The sequence below is a fragment of the Centrocercus urophasianus genome, unplaced genomic scaffold, assembly GCF_019232065.1.
Source record: "Centrocercus urophasianus isolate 14NV4802_14NV808 unplaced genomic scaffold, USGS_Curo_1.0 seq_73, whole genome shotgun sequence".
Taxonomy (NCBI): Eukaryota; Metazoa; Chordata; class Aves; order Galliformes; family Phasianidae; genus Centrocercus; species Centrocercus urophasianus.
In genome coordinates, this window is record NW_024885344.1 from 11,936,328 (window position 1) to 11,957,567 (window position 21,240).

The following is a 21,240-nucleotide window of genomic DNA, read 5'->3' on the forward strand; positions in this document are numbered from 1 at the left end:
GTAATAAATGTATTTTGAAATCTCATAGTGAAACACTGCACTGTTGAGGTTTTGATGCTATGCTTAATATTGAATAGTATGTAAATACTCAAAAAAAAAAAAAAAAAAAAAAAAAAATTCCACTAGTGTGCATCAGATAGAAGGGTGACGAGTCAGCTGAGGTAGTAGGTAGGTTAGCAGTCATCTTACTGACGTTGTTTTATTAACCTTTGATTCCCATTAATTAGTAAGAACTAATTTTGTAAACAATAAGGTGAATTTTTCTGTTGAAATAGTCAGAAGATGCATGGAAATGGCAATTACCTTTGATGCAACTTCCTCAAAATCTTCTTGGCATATTGTACTATTTAATTTTTGTTTTGCAGACATGTACTGTAGTGAGGGATTACAAAAGTGTAATTGGCAGAAATTGTTCATTTACACAATCAGAAATCTTCTCATAGTAACTTTTTTTTTTTTTTTAATGATTCCCCAGAAGTTTTCTCCTGCCAACTGTTTGCTGGTTTGCTCTGCTTGATTTTGTCTTTGTGTTTCTTCAGTCACAGTATAAATAGCCCCTACTACTCTTTCCTATGTGCACTGGTGGAGTGAATTGCAATTGCTTTGGGTCCATTTTATCTGTGGTCTGGTTTAAAACTTATCACTATTCACATAGCTACTGTTAAGTACAAAAAGCTGCAGTTAGCCTTAGTGGGAGTACTGTGAACCTGATTAATTTGCAAACCTGGTTGCCCTACTGCTGATCTCTAAGATAGAAGTGTCAGTAATCTCAGTGGGAAAGAAAAAACTGTGTGTTTGTCAGTCTGCACAAAACTGAATATCAGTGTTTGAATTTGGTCCTTAGCTGTAAAGGCCTACAAAGGACTCTAAATTTGGGAGGAATGGGTAGATTCGATATTTAAGTTGGCAAAGGAAGAAAGCAGTAGTTTGAACTCTCTTCATTTCCTAAGCAGCCTCTTTTTCTTTTCTGCCTTTGTTTCTTTCCCCTTCAGCTTAAAGTAAATGCCAAATATTTTGAAATGAAAATCTTCATGCAGTTGTAGAATTAAGTGGATGCATCCAAAGCTTACCTAGTTCTGACAGCATGTTTTCTTTTCTTTAAGCCAAGAAGACTGAAGTTTCCTCTGATGCTTACCTTACCTTGACCTGCTCCTTAGGCTTATGCTTATTCACATAGCTGTAAGCCTGCAGCTTTTTCTGCCTCTGGTTCAAGATTAATTACCAGAAACTCAAAAAAAAAAAAAAAAAAAAAAGCTAAGAAACCGCAAAGCTTTTAAAATTCAAGTACCACCTCATTTCTAGTTAAGTGAATGAAGCGTTAACTATTTTTCCCAGAACAATAATATTACCTGTCCTCTGTAGTATTGGACTCCCTCTATTTTTAATCATTTGGAATGTCTTAAATTTATCAGATTACAGGCATTTTTAATGCCTTATTTCTTTTTAGGGATCCATTGGATCCATCTGAATGTGACTCCACCATGGATTTAGTACAAATGTCAAATCCAGCCAAGTGCCCACTCTTCTTGTGCTTCTTCCTCCAGCTTTGGTTCCCAAGGTGTGATTTCTGGGAATAGTAATGGAAGATATTTACACAAAAGAAGATCAGGCTGAAAGAGGAGACTGGAGAAGGAAGGGGCATTTGGAGTTCAATCTGAGCAAACGTATTAACCTGGATCTACCTTGTGTGGGCAGAAAACAACGTTCTGATTTGCAGCGTTCTAATGATCCTCTTCAGCGTTTACAGAGAATAGAAGTACAATGCAGTTGTCACAAACTAGATGCAGTAAAATTAGTAGGACTTTCTCCTGTATGGTAATAAAGCTTTTTTGGATGCTAATGGCTTCAGTTCATACCAGTTTTTCCCGAACTTGGCAAAGTGCTACATAAACTTTGCCCAGAGGGCCACTCGCATGAAGAATAAATGTAGAGTTTAAAAGTTCAACTGCATGTTGTTAAGGCAAACAACATAATTTCAGAAGGAAGCATCTAGGACTATGTTATTTTAAGGAGGTGAATTAGTGCATTTTCTAGAGGAATTCACATTTGAGTTAAGGATGTGCGTTCTGTTAAACACAAAAAAAGGTTGCAAGGAGAAGAAGGGGTAGGAAGAAAGGCAAGGATTTCTGTACAAAGTAAATTTGGCATAGAAGAGAGAGTTCAGTGTAGAGAGGGCTGTGTATTTATCACTTGAACTAGGCTTGCAATCTTATTCTGCTGTGAGGAGTTCATAAAACTGTAGAATACCCTAAGTTTGAAGGGACCCGTAAGGATCGTTGGGTCCAACTCCTGGCTCCAACACAGCACCACACAAAATCCAAACCCTGTACCTGAGAGCAGTGTCCAAAGGCTCCTTGAACTCTGTCACTTGGGGCTGTGTCCACTGCCCTGGGCAGCCCGTTCCATGCCCACCACCCTGTGCTGCAGACCCTGTCCCTGACCCCCAGCTGCCCTCCCCTGACAGCCCCATGCCGTTCCCTCAGCCCTGTCGCTGTCACACAGAGCAGAGCTCAGCGCTGCCCTCCGCTCCCTGTGAGGAGCTGCAGCTGCCATCAGGCCTCCCCTCAGCTCCTCTCTCTGCGCTGAACAAACAAAGGGGCCTCAGCCACTCTTCACACATCTTGCTCTGCAGCCCCTTCCCCATTTTCATAACCCCAGACTGCACCCAGTGCTCAAGGTGAGACTGCAGAGCAGGACAACCCTTCCCTTGCCTGGTGGCAGTGCTGGGCCTGATGCACCCCAAGGTATGGTTGACTTGTAGCTGCCAGGGCACATTGCTAACTCAAGTTCAACTTGCTGTTGGCCAGAGAGCACAGTCTGTGGGGCTGCTGGGATTGCCCCCTTCAGATTCAGATTCAGAACCCAGTGCTTGCCAATGTTAAGCATCATAGAGTCTGTCTGCCAGCTTGATCTAACTCCATTTGTCTTACAGCTGTTTGAGCCCAAGTTATTCGGTTACATCCTGTCTGAAAACCAAATGTAAACTTCTAAAAAGACTGTCCAATGCAATGCATCTATGAAAGAATGAGTATGAGTTTGCCGTTTGAAAACAGTTTGGATGTATAGCATTTTAAACAATAACATTGCTTTTTGTCTCTTCCAATGTTGGAAGTTCTGGACCTATTCTTGCTTCTTTTTACTTGAATCTTGTGTTGTGGAAACATGGTACTCAGGAAGCCACTGCAGTCCTCTTCTGTGAAACTGTCAAATTACACCGTGATGTTTTGCTTTATCAGATTTAAGTGCTCCTTTCCTACTGTTTTGTATTGTATTTCTGCATCTTGTCTTCACAAAAATGACGTGTATATTCTCCTGATAACTTTGAACTTCCAAATTCAGACCATTTCCGTAGGTCACATAAGTTCTTCTGTTTTACCTGCCTCAGGAGTATTGATAATGTTCTTTGAATTTTTTTGTAATTCTTGTTTTTTTGAAGGTCTTGGTGCCCCTGGTTCTGCTACAGCAATTTCTGATGGAATTAACCAGAAGAGGCCAGGAACCACTGAGTGCACTTGTGAACTTTGGAGTGACGTATCTAGAAGACTATTCTGCAGACTATATCATTCAACAAGGAGGTTGGGTAAGAAGATAAAGTTGAATTTCCATGTTTTATTCAAAGCTTACTTCTAAGCATGGTGCTAGCATTGAAAGCTAAAAGGAGTTGATGGAAATAAATCTGTGAGAGGATGCCTCAGGGAAAAAAAAAAAAAAAAAAGGCAAGAGGTTAGAACCATATTGTTCATGCAGTTGGAAAGGGGTCTCTCAGGCAGTAATGTATTTCACCTCTCTAGCCTAAGGCAGAACTGACTTTTACCCATTCGTTGCTTCTATTCACATTAAAGATCTGTGTGATTGGATGTCACAATTTCCGCAGGCAGTTTGTTCCAGTTCTTTGCATGTCTGGTTTGTTAAATTGTTGTTGGTACAGAAAATGTCCTCAGAAGTGAAATCATAGTTTCCATACACTGCGTGTCGAGATGCTAATACACTGCCACATGGTTGAGCTTTTGTTTGAATGCTCTTTCCTGTTAATATACAGAATTGCGTTTACATGCAGATACTCTTAGCAAAAGAGATACCGTGCCTGAGAGCATCATCTTTTTAACCTTGTCTGCATGCTACAGTGACTGCTGCAAATGGTCTATGCTTTTTTCCTCCTCTTAAATTTCAGAGGGTTTTTAGCAGATAACTAATTGGGGAGCACTTAGTACAGAAATGCCAAGAGGTACAAATTTATTTTTATAATAAGTGACAAAGTAGCTAACATAGATTGAATTTTACATAGGAACAATCAAGATCTCTTTGTGTTGCATTTCCTTGTAGAAATCTTTAGATTCACGGTAACCAATGTTCCAGAGTCATGGCCTGCTGAGCAAGTTACATTTTAAAATACATCAGATAGCTCACAGCTGTTGAGCTGTGTCTTGAAAGCAGAGCTTTGCTAAAGGAGGTTGAGCTTTAGATTACTGGGCTTGGGAGGGATACCAAATTTGAGTGGAATTAATCTGGGATTAGGAAAATGCAAGTTGATTTATTAAAAAAAATAAAGCTCTTCAGGAAAACCCGGTGATTAAAAAGCATTAGTAGGAAAAATCTCATTTGAATTGCGCCTCAGATTTCATGAGTTTACCTGAAATTTTCTGTAGGAGTAGTTAGTTCCAGAATTTCTGCATGTCTGTACCTCCCTAAAAGCTTTCACTTCTTGGCAATTGTGGTTAATAGTGTTCAAAACCGCTTGGGGGTGGGGTGGGAGGTTGGAGGGTTTATCTTTAATGGACAGAAAAACTGAACAGCATGCATCCAAATGACCTTGAGTCACTGATAAATGCATTTCCATTTCAAAGTCTTTTTCTCACAGGGAAGGCACTTACTTTTGACTGTTGTGGTTTAAGCTGGCAGGTGGCTGAGCACCACAGTCTTTTGCTTACTCCTTCCCCTTCCCAGTAGGGTGGGGAAGAGGATCAGGGAAAAAAAAAGGTAGAACTCATGGGTTGGGATAAAACTATCTACTAGGATGGAGTGAAGGAAAATGCTAACATTTATGACAATATGTATGTGTGTGTGTATGTATGTTTAAATATATGCATGTATATGTATGAATGTATATAACAAGTGTTGCACAAGCAATTGCTCACCACCCCTTGACTGATGCCCAGCTAACCCCCTGAGCAGCAGAAGAGAGAGAGAGAGAGAGAGAGAAATGAACCCTCACCCCCTTCAAGACTGCTTCTGCATGATGTCACATGGTGTGGAATATCCCTTTGGCCAGTTGCAGTCAGCTGAACAACTTGGGTCCTTTGCTGAGAATGGCCTTGGCTCTCTACAGCACTGCTTAGCAGCAACTGTAAACATCAGTTTGTTATCAACATCGTTTTTCCTCCTAGAACCAAAATATAGCATTGTACCAGACACTCTAAAGAAAACAGTTCCATCCCTGCTGAAACTAAGACATCAACTTGAAGAGGAGTGGGTAGTAGTGTTATTTTGTCTTTGTGGTTTTGTTTTGTTTTGTTTTTTTTATCTCAGGAAGGTAGTGATCTGTTTTCTAGCCCCCATGTGAGGCCTGCTATAAACATACTTAATACAGCACAAAGCCTCTGAACGCAGCAGCTTTCCAGCATAGCCTCCGAGGGAGGGGGATGTGCTTTGTGTTTGTGTGACTATGCATGTATGTACAGATCTGGGTAGTCTGCGTTTAATGGGCTACAAACTTGTCTGTATACATCCACTCAGGCATAAAATCAGACTGACATAAGCGGTGCAGCAAACAAGCCAGAGCTATTTTTGAAACAGCAGAAGAGGCGAGGAAAGAGGCAAGGTGATGAAAATCCTTTCCAACTGAATTAACGTAGCCATGCTAACCCTTTGTGAGTTGCTGTGGGCATGGGGCTTGAGGCCCACCTTGTTTGCAGTTTTACTTGCAGAAAGGGAATGTATGGTTTTACTGTCTTCTGTTTCCTGTAAGGAGAATGTTCATTTCTATAGGGTGACGTTCTTCTCAGTTTGTTCTGAATCTGTGGGATTGTATTCTGGGAACGTCCGTGCGAAGGGCAGGGAGTGGAAGATGCATGTTTTTGAGCAGGGCTGGGGGGGAGCTGCACAGCAGGCTGTTAGCTGTTACGCAAGTGTTTTGAATTCATAAGAGAGGCATCTGCCACAGGAGTGCTGTGTGCCAGATCAAGCTGTCAGTTATACTTTGCTGGTGCCATACAGGCAGTTTATAAACCCAGGAGTCTCCGGTGAATTATGGTGTTACGACAGTAAGAGATTTGGGTTTTCCATTACTTCAAACCTGTATTTCTTACGTATGACAGGTATTTTGCTTGAAACTGAAAAGATACTAGAACAGCCTACCTAGTGTTTTGTAGATGTGGAGCAAAGGAGAGCTTTATGGGAGCCTGTTTTTCAATGGTGAATTGAAAAATGTCTGTAATCTGATCAGGTTCTCTTGCATCCCTTGGCACCATGTAATTTGGGATCCTCCTCAGTTTTTTGAGTGAAGCCTACCTTTGACAGAAGAAAAGTAGTCAGTGGGAAGAGCAGGGGCTAGCTGAGCCTGTCTGCTTTCCAAGCTGCTGTTCTGCAGAGTCAGAACACTCTGGAGTTGCATCATCCATTTGCTGTATAACACTGTGCTGCTGCTGTAGAGCTTGAAGAGCTCCTGAGATTCTGCCTGCATACAGGGTTTCAAGCTATTTGGTGGGCTCAGGAGCGTTGTACATCCAGGAAAGCATCTGACTGAGGACTATAAACAACAGTTATGAGAAGCAAAATTGCTAGCTCAAGGGAATAAAGATTGAAAAAATCGATAGTTGGGAAATAGATTTCAATAAATCAACATGGCTTGTGAGAAATGGGAAATTTGAGATGCCAACTGTAAAGCCTCTAAGGTGAGAAGTATCCTTTGGATTTATTTATTTTTTTCTCTGTCATGTAGAGATGTAGTGATGAGACGTGTTGAGCAGTGAGTGTTCCCTTCTCATTCTTCCTTCAGGCACTAGAATTTTTATTCCCTTAATTGTTAAATTAAAGGAGTGGGACTGTGTTGTAATGACTGCTTAGTAGGAGAATGGCTGGCATATTTTCACTTCGAATTGTGTATGATATTCTGATACTATGATTCTGGCTGTTGTGTAAGTCTTCTAAAAGGGCTGCCTGTCCTCAGTGTGCTGCGTGTTGTGTTTGGATGCAGCTGTCACATAGATGTCGATGAATGAAGAGCTGAAATGACTACTCCATCTGGGTTACAGTCTCACAGATTTGCAGCTAGCTGCAAGCTGTGTTTAGAAGGCCGTAGGAAAGCAATGTAATCTTGCTTTCTTCTGGACATTCTCTGTTTTACACCAGCTGCAGGGAAGGGTTTTGCTGTAGCACTAGCATTTTACTCTGCTTGACTTTATGTACGATCTCTCTTTGGAGCAAAAGCATGTTTGGCATCTCAAGTGCACTGAATAGCTGTGTGTGAGGATAGACATTTCTTTCTTCTGATGCTGTTTTGATCCCAAATGAATCCTAGAATCCAGTTTCCTTATCATTTTGAACCACCACAAACCAATTCCCAGCTTGATTTGGCAGTAATTTCATTCTTCTGTTTCCAGAGACCAATGTTAGGGCTCAACAGACTGACGTGCAGTGTACACATTCTCCCCTCCCATCTCCTCCTATCCCCTCCCTTTCCCTCCTCTTACTTCCCCTCCCTTTTTCCTCTGTCTGACTTCTCCAGGACTGAATGCTGCTGCATCAGAAGCGATTTTTGGTCTCCTGCAAAAGAGCACAGTAAGGCCAGTCAGTTGGTAAGGTTTTTTTCCTCTTCCTTTCCCATCCCTCCTTCCAAATTATTGATTTCTTCTCAAGCTCTGTATATTATGATTTTTAGTGGCTAGATTTCATATATCTGAGGATGTATATAAAGAAGAAAAGGCATAAGATTACTTGGAAGCTAGGTGCTTTTTCTCAGGTTCTCTCTCCTGTTACAAGCCTACCTGCTTTTCAGTTGTTTGAAATGTGAAATGAGTGCATGGTCAGGCTCAGCTGGTAACCTTCTCTCAATGGGAGGCTGCTATTTGTGTTTTTGACAATAGCTGAAATTGTCTCTGCCCTCCCAGTGTTCCCGTCTCAGGATGTTCAGATCTGAATTTGAGTTTGACTAGCCATTGCATGTGTTGAAGACCATAAATTTCCTTGAAGTGTGCATAGTGTTAATAGTTTCTTATCTTTAGAAGGGCCGTTCTTTCTCTCCTGTGTTTTGATTTGGGATTTTCTGCTGTTCTTGACATTTTCTTTGCTGCTGTTGATCGAATGATCTGTGTGCTGGAGTCTGTTAACTGTCTGGACAAGGGTAAAGAGGCTCTTGTCATCCCAGGGAAAGGAGGCAGGCAGCTTGTGCAACTGGAGCAGCAGTCCAGGTGTCTGCCTTGAGAATGACAATGCAAAAACAGACAGACCTTCTACGCTGGAGGAAGGAGAAAATTTAACATGGTAGAGATGCAAAAAAGGGCAATCTAATTAGAGAAGTTTTATATAGGAATTTTCCTTTCAAAATAATTATAGTTTATTTCTGTCTTGGAAAATGGCAATGAAATATACACTTTTGTTTATGTGTAACTTCTTTAGTACAGGAACAGATTTTTTAGGCACCGTGGCTGAAAGAGAAGGAGCTTAAATGGCAAATGACTGAGCAACTAGATCTCCTTGTCTTTTTTCCTTTCAGCAGCTTCAAATCAGTCTGTCTAAAGAAGTCGTCTCTAAATTACTGATTTTGCTTCAGCATACACAGCTAAGATTAAAACCTCATGAGCTGTTGCTTTGGAATTGGCACTCTGCAGGTAGTAGAGGTTATGCTGGAGGACAGGGAAAAGTAATAGGATTCATTTCTGCAGGCTGTTCTAGCCAAAACAGTCCTTGAAGGGGATGAAAGTAGTGTCTATAATATCAGTGTGGTTTATTTGGTTCAGGTGAACAGTTGACTGTCTTCTTTTTCCCCCCTTTCCCCCATTCTTTTAATAGAAAGTTTTAAGTCTGATACAGTTCTGTTTGTGTATTCTGCTCTGTTTTTCTTTTCTCCACCTACCTTAAGTTTCGTAAAGATGAATGCTACGGTGAATGAACGTCTCGGGGGCTTTTAATGCCGCTGTTAGTTTTGAACCGTTTTAGACCTGAGGTTTGTGAGCTCATACTCTCAGCTCTGGTGAAACTTGTTACTGTGGGAAATTTGCTTATTTCATCAGAGGGAGCTCTCTTGGGATTCCAGGATGTGGGCAAGTTCATAATTCATTGCCTCCTGTTTTTCAGACACTAGATTTTTAAGCACAAATGCAGCTGATGGTTTCCTATTACTTATACTGCTGCTGTGACACTGATGTGTAGGAAAAAAATCACTGAGCCTCATCTTGTTTCTCTTTGATAAATTATGTTACAAGGTAAAGTGAATACTCCAGCCTGAGGAACTTCCTAGCTATGTTGAGTGTTTTGCATTATTTTTATCATCGTAAATATTGCTGTTCTGGAACATTCCACTTCCTGACAGCATTTTTTCCTGTACTGCAAGGGGTTTTCTTGGGGATTTACATAGAATCTCAGAATGGCTTGGGTTGGACAGAACTTGAAAGATCACCCAGTCCCAACCCCTGCCATGGGCATGGCTGCCACCCAGCAGCTCCAGCTGCCCAGGGCCCCACCCAACCTGGCCTTGAATGCCTCCAGGGATGGGGCACCACACCTTCTCTGGGCAGCTGTTCTAAGCATCCTCATGGCCCTCCTCTGGACCCACTCCAACAGCTCCACATCTTTATTTTTGTGCTGGAGGCCCCCGGATGCAGTTTTGCAGGTGGGACCTCTCAGGGCAGAGCTGAGGAGGACAATCCCCTCCCTTCTCTCTGCTGCCACCTCTCTGTTGATGCAGCCCAGAACACAGTTGGCCTTGCAGGCTGTGGGTGCACACTGCTGCTTCATGTCCAGCTTTTCATCCGCTGGAACATTCAAGTCCTTTTCTGCAGGGCTGCTCTCAGTCCATCTAGTTGTAAAGAAAACAGGGAAAAGGCACCATAGTGGCAGAATAGATTTTTTTTTTTTTTCTCCCACAAGGTGGCACTCCTCTCTGACCCCTATGCACAAAATTTTTCCTGTTCTGGATGAAATCAAGATTTGGGGTATATTGCTGGCTTGCTTGGCTCTACAGCTTTTCTGGGTCTTTTTCCTTGTTTTGGAGGCTTAACTTCAAATGATTTGCCTACCCAAACCATTCCTTGTGCAGACAGTCAGCTGTTGAAACTGTAGACCAGTCAAGCTTTTCAGAATATTAAAACACAAGTAAAATCTCTGTGTTTAAAGTTATGGGGAAGTGATGTGAAGGAAATGGTGTAATACTGGTCAAGTTGGTGATAATGTAGGGGACTTAATTTTGTCTTTCTGGTTTCCAGTTCTTAAACACCTAATCTCCTCACAGCTAGTGATTTCTAGTCGCAGCTTCTGCAGCAATTAGAAACAGTCATTTTAGATGCATTTGCTCTTGTGGACTTACAAGGCTGGGCTTTTGAAGTCTTCCCTAAGGTGAAGTAAGCGCTCTGTTAGGTGCATTCATGGGTATCTCTTTCCATTCTTTAACAACACCTCCTTTACAGACATAACACTGTTTTTCTAGGGGGAAAAAAAAAGTTGTTATCTTTGAGACAATCAGAATTTAATTTGTTTCCACCAGAAACAGCCTCACATAAATGAGATTTAAATTATTACTCAGGTAATTAAGATTTTCTTTTCTTATGCATCGTTTTTGTTGGATAGCAGAAATAACTACCTTAGTAAATCAGTTTGTATGAAATTAATAACAGACTAATTAGAAGACTATGAAAAACAGTACTGTTGTTGTCATGAGCATCAGTTTCTAGGTCTTGATTTTTTTCATTTTTCTGTTTACTGTCTTGAAATCATAATTGAAACCGAGATATGATTTCAAGTAATTCCTAAGTTCTGACTATATGTTAGCGGTTGGTAGTGTTCTGGATCCACTGCTGAGACTGCTTTTCAGCAAAGTTCAGATTACTGACGCTTGCTTAGATCCCCATAGATCACATACAGTGATTGGCTTCTGGAGCTTCAATTTCTGTCTGCAGTTCTCAACAGAACTAAGGTTATCCTCTCCTCAAGGCTGCCGCATGTGGACCATCCTGCTTATGTTCAAGCTAAGAGGGGAACTGTCTGGTTCTCCTTCCCCTTACCATGACTTGTGCCAACTCTTCCCTCAAGTGGCAGTAGTTGGAATCAGGAGTGGTGGTGCAGCGTGGTGCAGTGAAGGACGTCCTCTGGCTTCTGTGTAAGAATGCTGGAGGAAAAGCACTCTGAGTTTACAAGTGTCCCATCCATCATTTAAAAAAGCAGAACTTGGATTTTTCTGGTCTGGAGCAGTAGATGATCCCTTCATTTACAATAGATGAAGCAGATAAAGAAAGACATACGTACTTTTTTTTTAACCATTAAATCAAAACAGTGTGGCTTATATAAGGCCCAAAGTTATTAAAAATCCTTCCAAATGTTCCATCCTGTCCTGAATTAATCTGTTTGTTGGAGCTTTGCTTCTGGGTCACATCTGCAGATGAATCAAAAGAACTGTCCTGAATGTCATTCAGTTTTTATTGCTGCTGCTTTAAAAGAAAAACACAACACACACACACACACACACACACAAAAAAAATTCAAACCCCAACCAAATCAGCAGTAAATCCTGGCTTTATCCTCTTAATTTGCTGAATTAACTCTTAATTCAGCTTAAAAAACGTTAATCATCTATGCTAAAGAATGTTGGACTGTTGGACTCCAATTAAAACTTCATAAATGTTTGGTGAACTAGTGGAATTACACATTGATGCTCAATACGTTGGCTTTCCACCTTGTTTTCACTGTTGGGCAATCAGTTTCTTCAGGCTTAGAGAGTTCTGTCCCCGAGGCATTGACATGAAAGTGAAGTTGTCTGCGACAACTTGCTGCAGAAAGGGCTCACCTGGGCTTTATAAGGCTCTGATTTATGGGGAGGCAGTTGCTGATCACGTCCTTTCCAGTAAAGCATGAGCCTCTTAGGCCCATCCATTCTGATGAAGGCAAGGTGGTTGTGTGGTTTCTACAGGAATTAATGAAGGCTTCAATGCCCATGTTCCCCCTTTGCTGTCCCTTCTTCATTCCCTTACCCTTTCCAAAGCAGTTTAGCATGTTACCCCATGTTACGTGCACAGATTTTACCTGTGTTCTGTGAATGATATCTCTCCAGTTGAAAGTGCTTCAGCAAATCATATGGCATTTAAAAATTACCCCAACTCAGGAATAACTAATGCCTCATCCTTACATGTCAGCATTGCTTCCAGCAATCATATCACGCTGAGCTAAGGTATTTTGCTTGGTCTGGGGGAGCTGCAGGTCCACATGGTTGCTGTGATGGTACTCTGTGCTATTGGTTTATCTTTGCCAAACCATTTGTGGGTGCCCCGTGAAGAATGACCTCATTGCGGCTCTCACCTGCAGCATTCAGGCTCTGTAGCCTCTGCATTTACTCCCACTTCTTGGGTCTTCTCTTTCATTGCCCTTACATTACAATGCTGCTTGCTTCTTCTTCAGTGACAGAGCTCTGTTTTGGTTTAATGGTGTGCAGTGCATTTGGAAAAAAAAATGGGTTTCATAGTGAAGCACAACTTTTGAGAGGGTACCGAAGTCTTGAGTTTTCAGTCAGTGCTGATAGAAGAGAACTTGCTTTGGATTTGTTGGTGTATGTGGGGTGTCTGACCACTTTATGAATGTAATGCTTTATTGCTTTATATATCCTTCTGAATCGAGACTTTGCCTCCACCTTTTAACTACTTAGTGAAGGACATGATCACTTTCAGCCTTCCTCCTGAAGATTTATGTGTATCATTTCTTTGCAGAGTTTCTGAACCTGTCACTGATCCAGGTGATCCATATATGTACCCAAGCAATTTAAAGGAATTTATGAAGATAAGTTCCTTTAGTGTTCTGCCAATTTCTTCTTTTAGTGCATAATTATCTTCCAAAAGTCCGTGGGCCGAGAAGATGAGATTCAGATCCTGTCCCTGCCAAGATACATTGTGAAGTCTTTATGTTCTCAGTGCAGGCTGTAGTACAGGATGGCACTGTTGTACTGAAGGGTCTGGAAGTGAGACCATTGAATTTGGTAAAACGGCAGGGTGTTGCTGGGGAATGAGTAGAGAAACCTCACTCCTATGCTCACTCTGAGGTATGCTGACCCCTTTTCACAAGGTTTATTGATGTGGTGATAATTCATGCCATGAGAGATTAAAATGTTACTGCCCATGAGTTCCCCAGATCTCTCAAGTCCCACTTGAGTGCTTTAGCCTGAAGTCCATTCCTGCTTCATTTGCTCTTCAGTTAGTACAAGTGATGAACAGTGTTTGCTCTTTCTCTCCTGTGCCTGCATGCTCTGTTTAGTTCTGTTTTGTTCTGTTGGTGTGGAGATCCTTCCCTCTTCCAGAGGCTCTGTGCAGGCAGAGCCCGGCCCCTCACGCTTCTCAGGGAGAGAGCGCTTTGCTTCTGGCCTCGCTGCTATCAGCTCTGCTGATATGCCCACGGAAGGTTAGAAACCATTCACTTGTAGGCACTGAATTCCTTGCGTGTTAGGAACTGAGTGATGACTGGGAGTTACCAAGGCTGAAATGCATTTTCCTTCTACTCTGGAAGCAGGGCACTGGGATAGATAGAGCATTTTTTGGCATCAGTGTGAGCAAGAGCAGCTGCTGGCTTCCATCTACCCTCAGTTGCACACTGGAGCGTCTTGGCAGACCAAACTGGAAACTGATCAGGTTTAAAAACAACTCGCCAGGATAAACAGTATGTTTATTTTTAATTTGGAGCTGTTCCTCGTCAGATCACTGCTTGGATCCACACAAAAGTTGTGGATAACCAAAGAGGTGTCTCAGTGCCATAGGTAAAGGACGAGCAGAATCAAGACCCAAATTCATGGGTGTCGGAAAGGGTTTAAAAGAGGGGGACAACTGCCTGGAGTGCTTTGGGACACCTTTTGATTGTGGAGTGGGGCAGGGAGAAGAAAAAATAATGGATTTTTTTTTTTTCTTTCCAGTGCTTTATGTTATGATGTGACTGTGCAGGAAACCTTGATACTTGTGAAAAGAATTTGTACCGGCAGGGCTACGGTTCTGTAAGAACTGGCAAAATGCTCAAACTGGCAAATGGTTTTGTTAGGAGCAAGGGGGTAATCGAATCTTTGCTTCTGGCCTCACAGACAAACTCTGGGGTTCCTCTCAGCCCCTAGCTACTGATTCTGTGTTTGTGTTATCACACCCATTGTAGGTTGTTCTGCACATAATGTATTTTTCCACTTGTAATTTTCATCTTGAGACAAACCTCTTCTGTGGTACGAACTCAGCAGCCCACCCATGGCTAGTTGTTCTGTTCTCTGGGTGTCCCTCTTGCATTGGCTGGGTTTTGTAGTCTCCTCCAAAATGTAGGTTAGACGAATCCTGCTTCTCCAGAGGCCCTCTCACTTTGCTGTCAGCTTCGTTAGATTTCCAGGCATCCTTTTTCTTCCCATACAGGGCACGTAATGCTGAAATCATTGCTCACACGTTGTGTCCTTTTCATTCATAGGGGACGGTCTTTAGTTTGGAATCTGAAGAAGAGGAGTACCCCGGCCTCATCGCAGAGGACAGTAATGATATCTACATTCTGACCAGTGACAACTCAGGCCAGGTGAGCCCCCCAGAGTCCCCGACGGTGACCACATCGTGGCAGTCAGAGAGCCTGCCTGTCTCCCTGTCAGCAAGCCAGAGCTGGCACACAGAGAGCCTGCCCGTCTCCTTGGGGCCGGAGTCCTGGCAGCAAGTGGCCATGGATCCTGAAGAAGTCAAGAGCCTGGATAGCAACGGTGGGGCTGAAGAAAGGAGCGAGAACAACTCTTCTAACTCCGACATCGTTCACGTGGAGAAGGAAGAGATACCAGAGGGGATTGAGGAAGCAGTGGTGTCAGCAGTCGCTGCAGAGACCGTGCAGGCAGCGTTTCCAGAAACCCCTGCTTCTTTGCAGGAAGTAAAACCTCAAGCTGAAATTGTTGCTGTAGAAAAAGCACATCCCTCTGCACGTCGTACAAAACAGGAGAAGGGAAAAGTGGCCGAAGAGCTTGTTGAACCTGAGATCCCCGTGTTAAGTAAACCTGTCCCAAAGTTAACCCCATCGGAAGAAAAGGCTGCACCAGAACCTGAGAAAATACTGCTTCCAGGGGAAAAAAAAGTGGGGAAAGAAGGCCCTTTGGAAGAAATAGAAGAGAAATCCTCCACTGCAGAGGAGAAGCCTATCTTATTGCCAGAAGGGAAATCGATATTGCTGTACGGTGGGGCTGCTGCGGTAGCCATATTGGCTGTGGCAGTCGGAGTAGCGCTGGCGCTTAGGAAAAAGTAAGAGCTCTCTTGAGGAGGAGGAGGAGGGGGAGAGAGAAGCGAGCGCAATCCAATTGTTGTAGTTGTGTTACCTAAAGGTTGAGCTGCCTGCTGTGTAATTGGACATTTGAGTAATGGTGACGGGGTGAGGTCATTCAATAAGCCTCCAGCTATGGACAATCACGTTTTTAGTAGAATTGGGGCGGGGACTGGTTTTTCCTGATTAAAGTACAGGGGTATTTTTAAAGAAAAAAAAAAAAAAAACAAAAACAACACAATAATAAATTCTGCAAATGTAAGAACTTAAGTGCAGGTGCTGAGGAACGGGGTGCTCGTACTCGAGGAACTGGAACAGAGAATTCCTGGGGAAGGGTAGAGCCAGCTGCTGCCAACCCCTGGATTTTTTGGCTTCTCCAAGCGACCGCTGCTGCAGCTGTGCTGTCCTGTCACTTCCCTGTGCTTCCTGAGCCCTTCCTAGCCCAAGTCCTGCAGCGAGAGGCTGGTCTCCTTCTAGCTCAGCTTCCTCTCAGGTACTGCACTGCTCCTTGTAACCTCGCAGGTTCCTCTTAAACCCCAGCAGGAGAGTGCTTATTCTTACCTCTTCGCTCCCACCCGTTCTGGCCCTTAACAGTTTCTGAAGCCTCCATACAGATGCTGCCTCTCTGTAGCAGTATTCGCTCTGAGCACCCCGTGTTCTGCAGGGAGAGGTGCACACAGCACCTGCTGCTGTGGGGCAGGGTGGGAGGGCCGCTGTGCTTGGCTGGTCTGGGAACCCATCTGCCGTGTTCCTGCCCGCCTCACTGCCACCCTTCAGATAGTGGAGTTGCACAGCTTACACTGGACACGGTGCCATTCGGTAAGCACTTGGATACCAGAGTGTATTCAGCAAAGGTGTGGCAAAACTGTGTGCAAGGAAGGCGGATGCCTCCTGTGAGATTTGCAGGTTCAATGCTCTTTTGTCCTGTGTCATGCTGCAGTCTGTATTGTCTTTCACAGGTTAAGCACAGGGGGTATGTAGTCCTACTGTGGTTTTGGTGACAGAATCCCACGTATACAAAGCAATGGATTCTGGTCACTAAGCAAAACAGCATTAAAAACCTTTCCCTATTTGCCCGTTCCCAAGCTGATCTGGAGTGTTGTGCAGTGCAATTTCTTTTGCGACTCTGAATGTGTAACAGTTGGGTGACATTTGCAGGTTCACAAATGATGAGAATTTAACTGTGGAAAAAGCAAATCCCTCTTCCTGCAGACACAACGCTTCAGGTGTGTGCAAGGAGAAGCCTTTAAGGCACTGCTGTACCAACAGAGCTGGCCACAAGCTTTCCTTCTGGAGCGTGTTTGTGTCCCTCCTGCTCTGTACTGCAGCTCTATGCGTAAGGTCGCAGATTGTCCAGGCAGAAATAGTGATGCATCTCTGAGGGCTGATGCTGGCACTATGGCTTAGAGCAGGTGGAGACAGGGGAAAGGGGACTCGGGATAATGTAAAAATCAAAATGTGAGCTTACGGTAAGCTTACTCTTCATAAAGCACAACGACAAGGTACTTTATCTGTAAACAACCTTACCTAGAGTATTTCCTGCAATGAGCCTGTTTCTTAAGTGATCTGAGAATCCAGAGATTTTTAGCACATTCTGTTTCAGCTTATTGTTGGTCCCATCCCTATCCCATTCATGCTGGTAAGTCAGTAGGAAGCTGGCAGAGTCTGGGGAATTCTTTGTTTAAGGTTTTTTGAGAATGGATTTTGTAGAAAACTTCTCAGGTTTGGATTTGTGTGACTTTGAATGCTGAAAGGAAGGACTGTTATGTGTGTACCTGTGCTAGGAGGGGAGCCCCAGCTCAGGTGCTGTGGATCAGCAGTGTGTGGGTCAGAGATGGCTTTTCTGTGTTTAAAAGGGAGCAAGCTGGCCTTAAATAAACCAAAAAGCACCACCAACAACAAAACCCAAAACATAAACTATATTGCAAAATGGAATTGGCTTTGTGTGCTCCTTCTGACATGTAAGAACATATAGAGTTTTGCTTCATTTCACATCCAGCAGTGTTCATGGATGAATGATGCAATAGGTGAGGGCAGTTGCTAATTGCCTTGTGGCAGGGCCTGCTTTGAGGTCCCAGAGGCTGGGATGGGGTTCCCCTCTCCTGCTGCTTTGCTGATGGCTGCTGTGTCCCTGCTGTTCTTGTGGGCATGGGGCTGCTTTAACCCCAGCTGCATCCTCTCCTTTCTGAAGGCGAGGCATTGACATGGGGGAAGATGCCCCATCTGCAGCCACTCAGTGGGTTGTGTCCCTGGATCTGCTCTGAAGCAGAGATGGATGTTTTGGATATGCTGGATAACTTGTGTGCACATGAGGGGTAAAGTCATTCTTTGGCTCTTCTCTTTAGGTGGTTATATTGCTAGTAGTGCAGGAGGTGGGTGCAGGGCAGATGACAATACGTCTGCCAGGGAAACATTTCTTACACAAAGGGCCCAATGGAGCATTAAATAAGAAGTGTCTTCTCTCTTATATAGCAGCAGCAGAAGTAAGGAAGACAAATGCTTTGGGGATTTTTTTAAAGCGTTTTCAGAGTGGGGTGAAAGGCCTGAGTGTGGGGTATTTTGCAGCATTTAGTGGAGCGCCAGCTGCATTTTGGTTGCTTGGTCCCTTCTTCACATACTTCCCATCTTTAGGGCCTTAGAGAAATATCTGACAATTCAAAAAGAATTTGTACCTTCTTCCCCAGTCCCTGTAACCTAAACGCATGTTTAGACAGAAAGTCTGCCGTGTGTCCTCTTTCCCTCTAGAAACACTCCATTAGCTGGAAAGGTCGCTTACAGACTTGAGTGCTGAGCCTGTTGTGCTTGGTCAGCACTGGAGCAGGCCCAGGGGAAGTCACCAGAAGGTTGTGTAGCCTTAGCAACAGTGTTCTTATTGACCTGGGTGCTGGGCTCCTTGCACTACTGCAGGTGTGAATTAGGGAATGGAGAGGCTTTCTCCTATCTTCAAGCACTCTGAAATAATCCTTAATTTTAATCAGCCTGGTCTGATTACCTTGAAGTGGGTGAGGCAACCTCTGTTCAGATCTCTTGCAGCAGGCAAAGGCAAGGCAGCGGACTATCTACTTATTGAAAAAAAAAAAAGCATCTGGAATTATTCTCACTTGTGTTACTTACTCCCTTCCCAAAAGTGCCTCAATATGTCCTTGAGTGGCCTGTACCTTAACAAAGTATCTACCTTAGACCCATTTCTTCTTCACCTTATCCTTGTCTGCAGCACATCCACAAGCTGAGATGATAAAACAAAGGGCTGGACCTGCAAAATGTGTGGAACGCTGCATTCTGCATGCCTCTGTGCACAGCTGAGAGACCTGGGTTGGAAGCTACAGCCTGAACTAAACGCATAGGGAACTACAGTGGGTAGCATACTAAATAAGGAGCTGTCAGGAAAACGGCTTTAGAGATGAGGTGAAGCTTAACTTCCAGCTGTGCTTAACTCTAGGCTCTGCTCACCTGGGCACTGGGGCTGGGAACTGGGAAAGGTCTTCTTTTTCTTTCAGAAAACAAACTTGGAACAAGAACTGAAACCTGGAGTCCCAGTGTTGTAGAGCAGCCCAACCCACCCTCCTGTTGCAGCCATATGCCGTGTGGGAGCATGGTGAGGGGATCCAGGCTGCTGGTCCATAGCATGATACAGCTGAGCCAGCTGCTTGGCTCAGTTGAAATCAGAATAGGGTGAGTAGGAGATAAATAACTTGGCTGCCCAGAATACTGAAGGTGGCTGGTGCCTAAAATACTAGGTCTAATCTCGTGATGAAGCAAGCCAGAGATGGCAAAGCAACCCAGGCTGCAGGCTTCTGACTGGTCAGATGTCAGTCCTTAAGCATCTGCCTGCTCCAGGTCTGAGCAGCAGCTCCTAGCAGTGGAAGTGTGGTCTTTTCTGTATTGCATCAGGGTTTGGACAGCAGCAGCTTAACTTCAGGATGCTGTGGTACTGGCAGCTGGCTCCTTCTTTCCTAACCTGCCTGCCTGTTGTCTTGCCTGGGGCTGTGCTCTGGGGGTGAAAGCTGTAGTGCTGAATGCTTTTGCACAGGGCAAGGTCTGTTGCCAGAATCCTGTTTCCTTTTTACGTAGCTCTGAACTCAACTAGGCTGACAATTTGGACTGTGTTTTTAAACTAATCAATGCTTTCTAATGGTCACAACTGGAAAAGTGTTAAAGTTAGTTAGGTTGAAAAAGTTTAGTCTTTCCTTTCATTGTAATGATGTAGTCAACAAAATAATTGAGGTCATAAAGCTTTCCTTCCTTGAACCCACAGGGGTATGGCAGTCCTAGCAAAGCCCTGCTAAGGCAGGTGTTACTATCAGGCAGAAATCAACATGCTTCTGGCAGCACAGTCGTTCCTTCACTGAACCAGAACGAGCGCGTGCTTTAAAATGTGTCTCTAAGAATGTAATTCCTAGATTGTTTAGCTGTGAATGTTTGGGAGGAGGGGAGGAGTGAGCACTCACCCCACTCACCATGGGTACACGGAGCCCAGGTCCTCCATAGAATGTCTCATTTTAGGCACAAAACATACTGAAAGCTGACTTGTCTTGTATGTTTTCTACTCCAGTAGGCCACAGACAGGAGAATGTGTTTCCCAGTGAAGCACGGAGCAGTGAGGCGCTTTACTGCCTGTACCTATTGAAGGCAGAAGCTGTGCATAACTCGTTTGGCTCAGTCTGCTTCACTTCAGTACTAGGAGGCTACAAGAGCAGCAGCGCTTTGACTGTGTGCATCTGTGCTGTGCTTCAAAGTGCAAGCTATGTATTGCCATAAAAATAACAACAAACAAACAGGGTGGGAGGGGGTCACATGTAATCCACCAGCAGTCACTCTGGTCCTCCAAGCTCAGGCCCCTATGGAGCAGGATGTACAGCGCTCGCTTTATGCAAAGGCTCTGCAGCTGCTTGTGGTCATGGCTGGAGAACAAGAGCTGCACCAGCTTGGAAGGGGGCAGCTGCAACATTACCAATACAGCCAGGGGAACCAGAACACATTGCTCAGCTTCACCTCCTGTGTTAAATGACTTGGTCACTTTTTTCAGTCTCTTAGGTAGGCTGACTTGCTTCCTCCTGGGTAGAAGTCTATGGTATGCTGTAGGAGAGGGGGAGCTGCAGTTAGCTTCCAGTGGAAGCTGCTTTTGATCTCCCTGCAGTATCTGCAGGGGAGGCAAGGAACACTATTGAGTTGGACAGAACAAGCTGCAGAGGATGCATCTTATTGCTATACCTTTAGGGGGTCTCTCCCCATTTTTATCTTGCATTATAAGCTTTTATTCAAGTGTAAAGCTAAAACCCCCTCGGGTTAAGTAGCAGAGTCTAATGGGACGGACTCCATGTGTACGTCTGGTCTTCCACCAGGCTTCTGCTGGCTGGCAGCAGGGAGTGCAGGTCCTGTTCCTAAGAGACTGAGCTGGGGGAAAAGGTCGAGCCTGGGCTGAGGGCAGCCCCTGCCCCAGGAACTGGTCATACTATTCCTTTTAATATGCAAGTGCAGCTCTCTTGGGGAAAGCTACCTAAAGCTTCTTGTGCCATTTGGTTAATAAAAGTGTTTCCACCTTTAAAAGAAAGTTACTTCCAGCTTTGTTGTTCTAGAATCAGTTTAAGTGAAGGGGTATATGCATTTTTCCCTCTACCACTGGGACACTGCTGTAAGACCATGCCCCCAGGTTGCACTTTAATAAATGGTACAGTTTTCAAAAACATGTCGGTCGTGTTTTGATATTTTTTTTTCCTCCCCTGTTCAAGTGCAGGTACCAGCAAACAACAGAGGTCAGTTTCTTTATGCAGAGTGCACAGCCAAGAGCAAACAGCT

At 43.9% G+C, this 21,240-nt stretch overlaps 1 protein-coding gene across 2 annotated transcripts in view; it reads left to right on the forward strand.

Annotated features, from left to right (window-relative positions):
* Window positions 1–21,130, forward strand: part of BCL2L13 (BCL2 like 13) — a 42,138-nt gene extending 21,008 nt beyond the window's left edge. For both annotated transcript variants that reach the window (XM_042837727.1, XM_042837728.1), the window contains exons 6-7: window positions 3,437–3,580; window positions 14,623–21,130. In XM_042837727.1, coding sequence (XP_042693661.1) covers window positions 3,437–3,580; window positions 14,623–15,429 — 951 coding nt within the window. In that variant the 3' untranslated portion in view covers window positions 15,430–21,130. The remainder of the gene's footprint in view (window positions 1–3,436; window positions 3,581–14,622) is intronic.
* The last annotated feature ends 110 nt before the right edge of the window (window positions 21,131–21,240 follow it).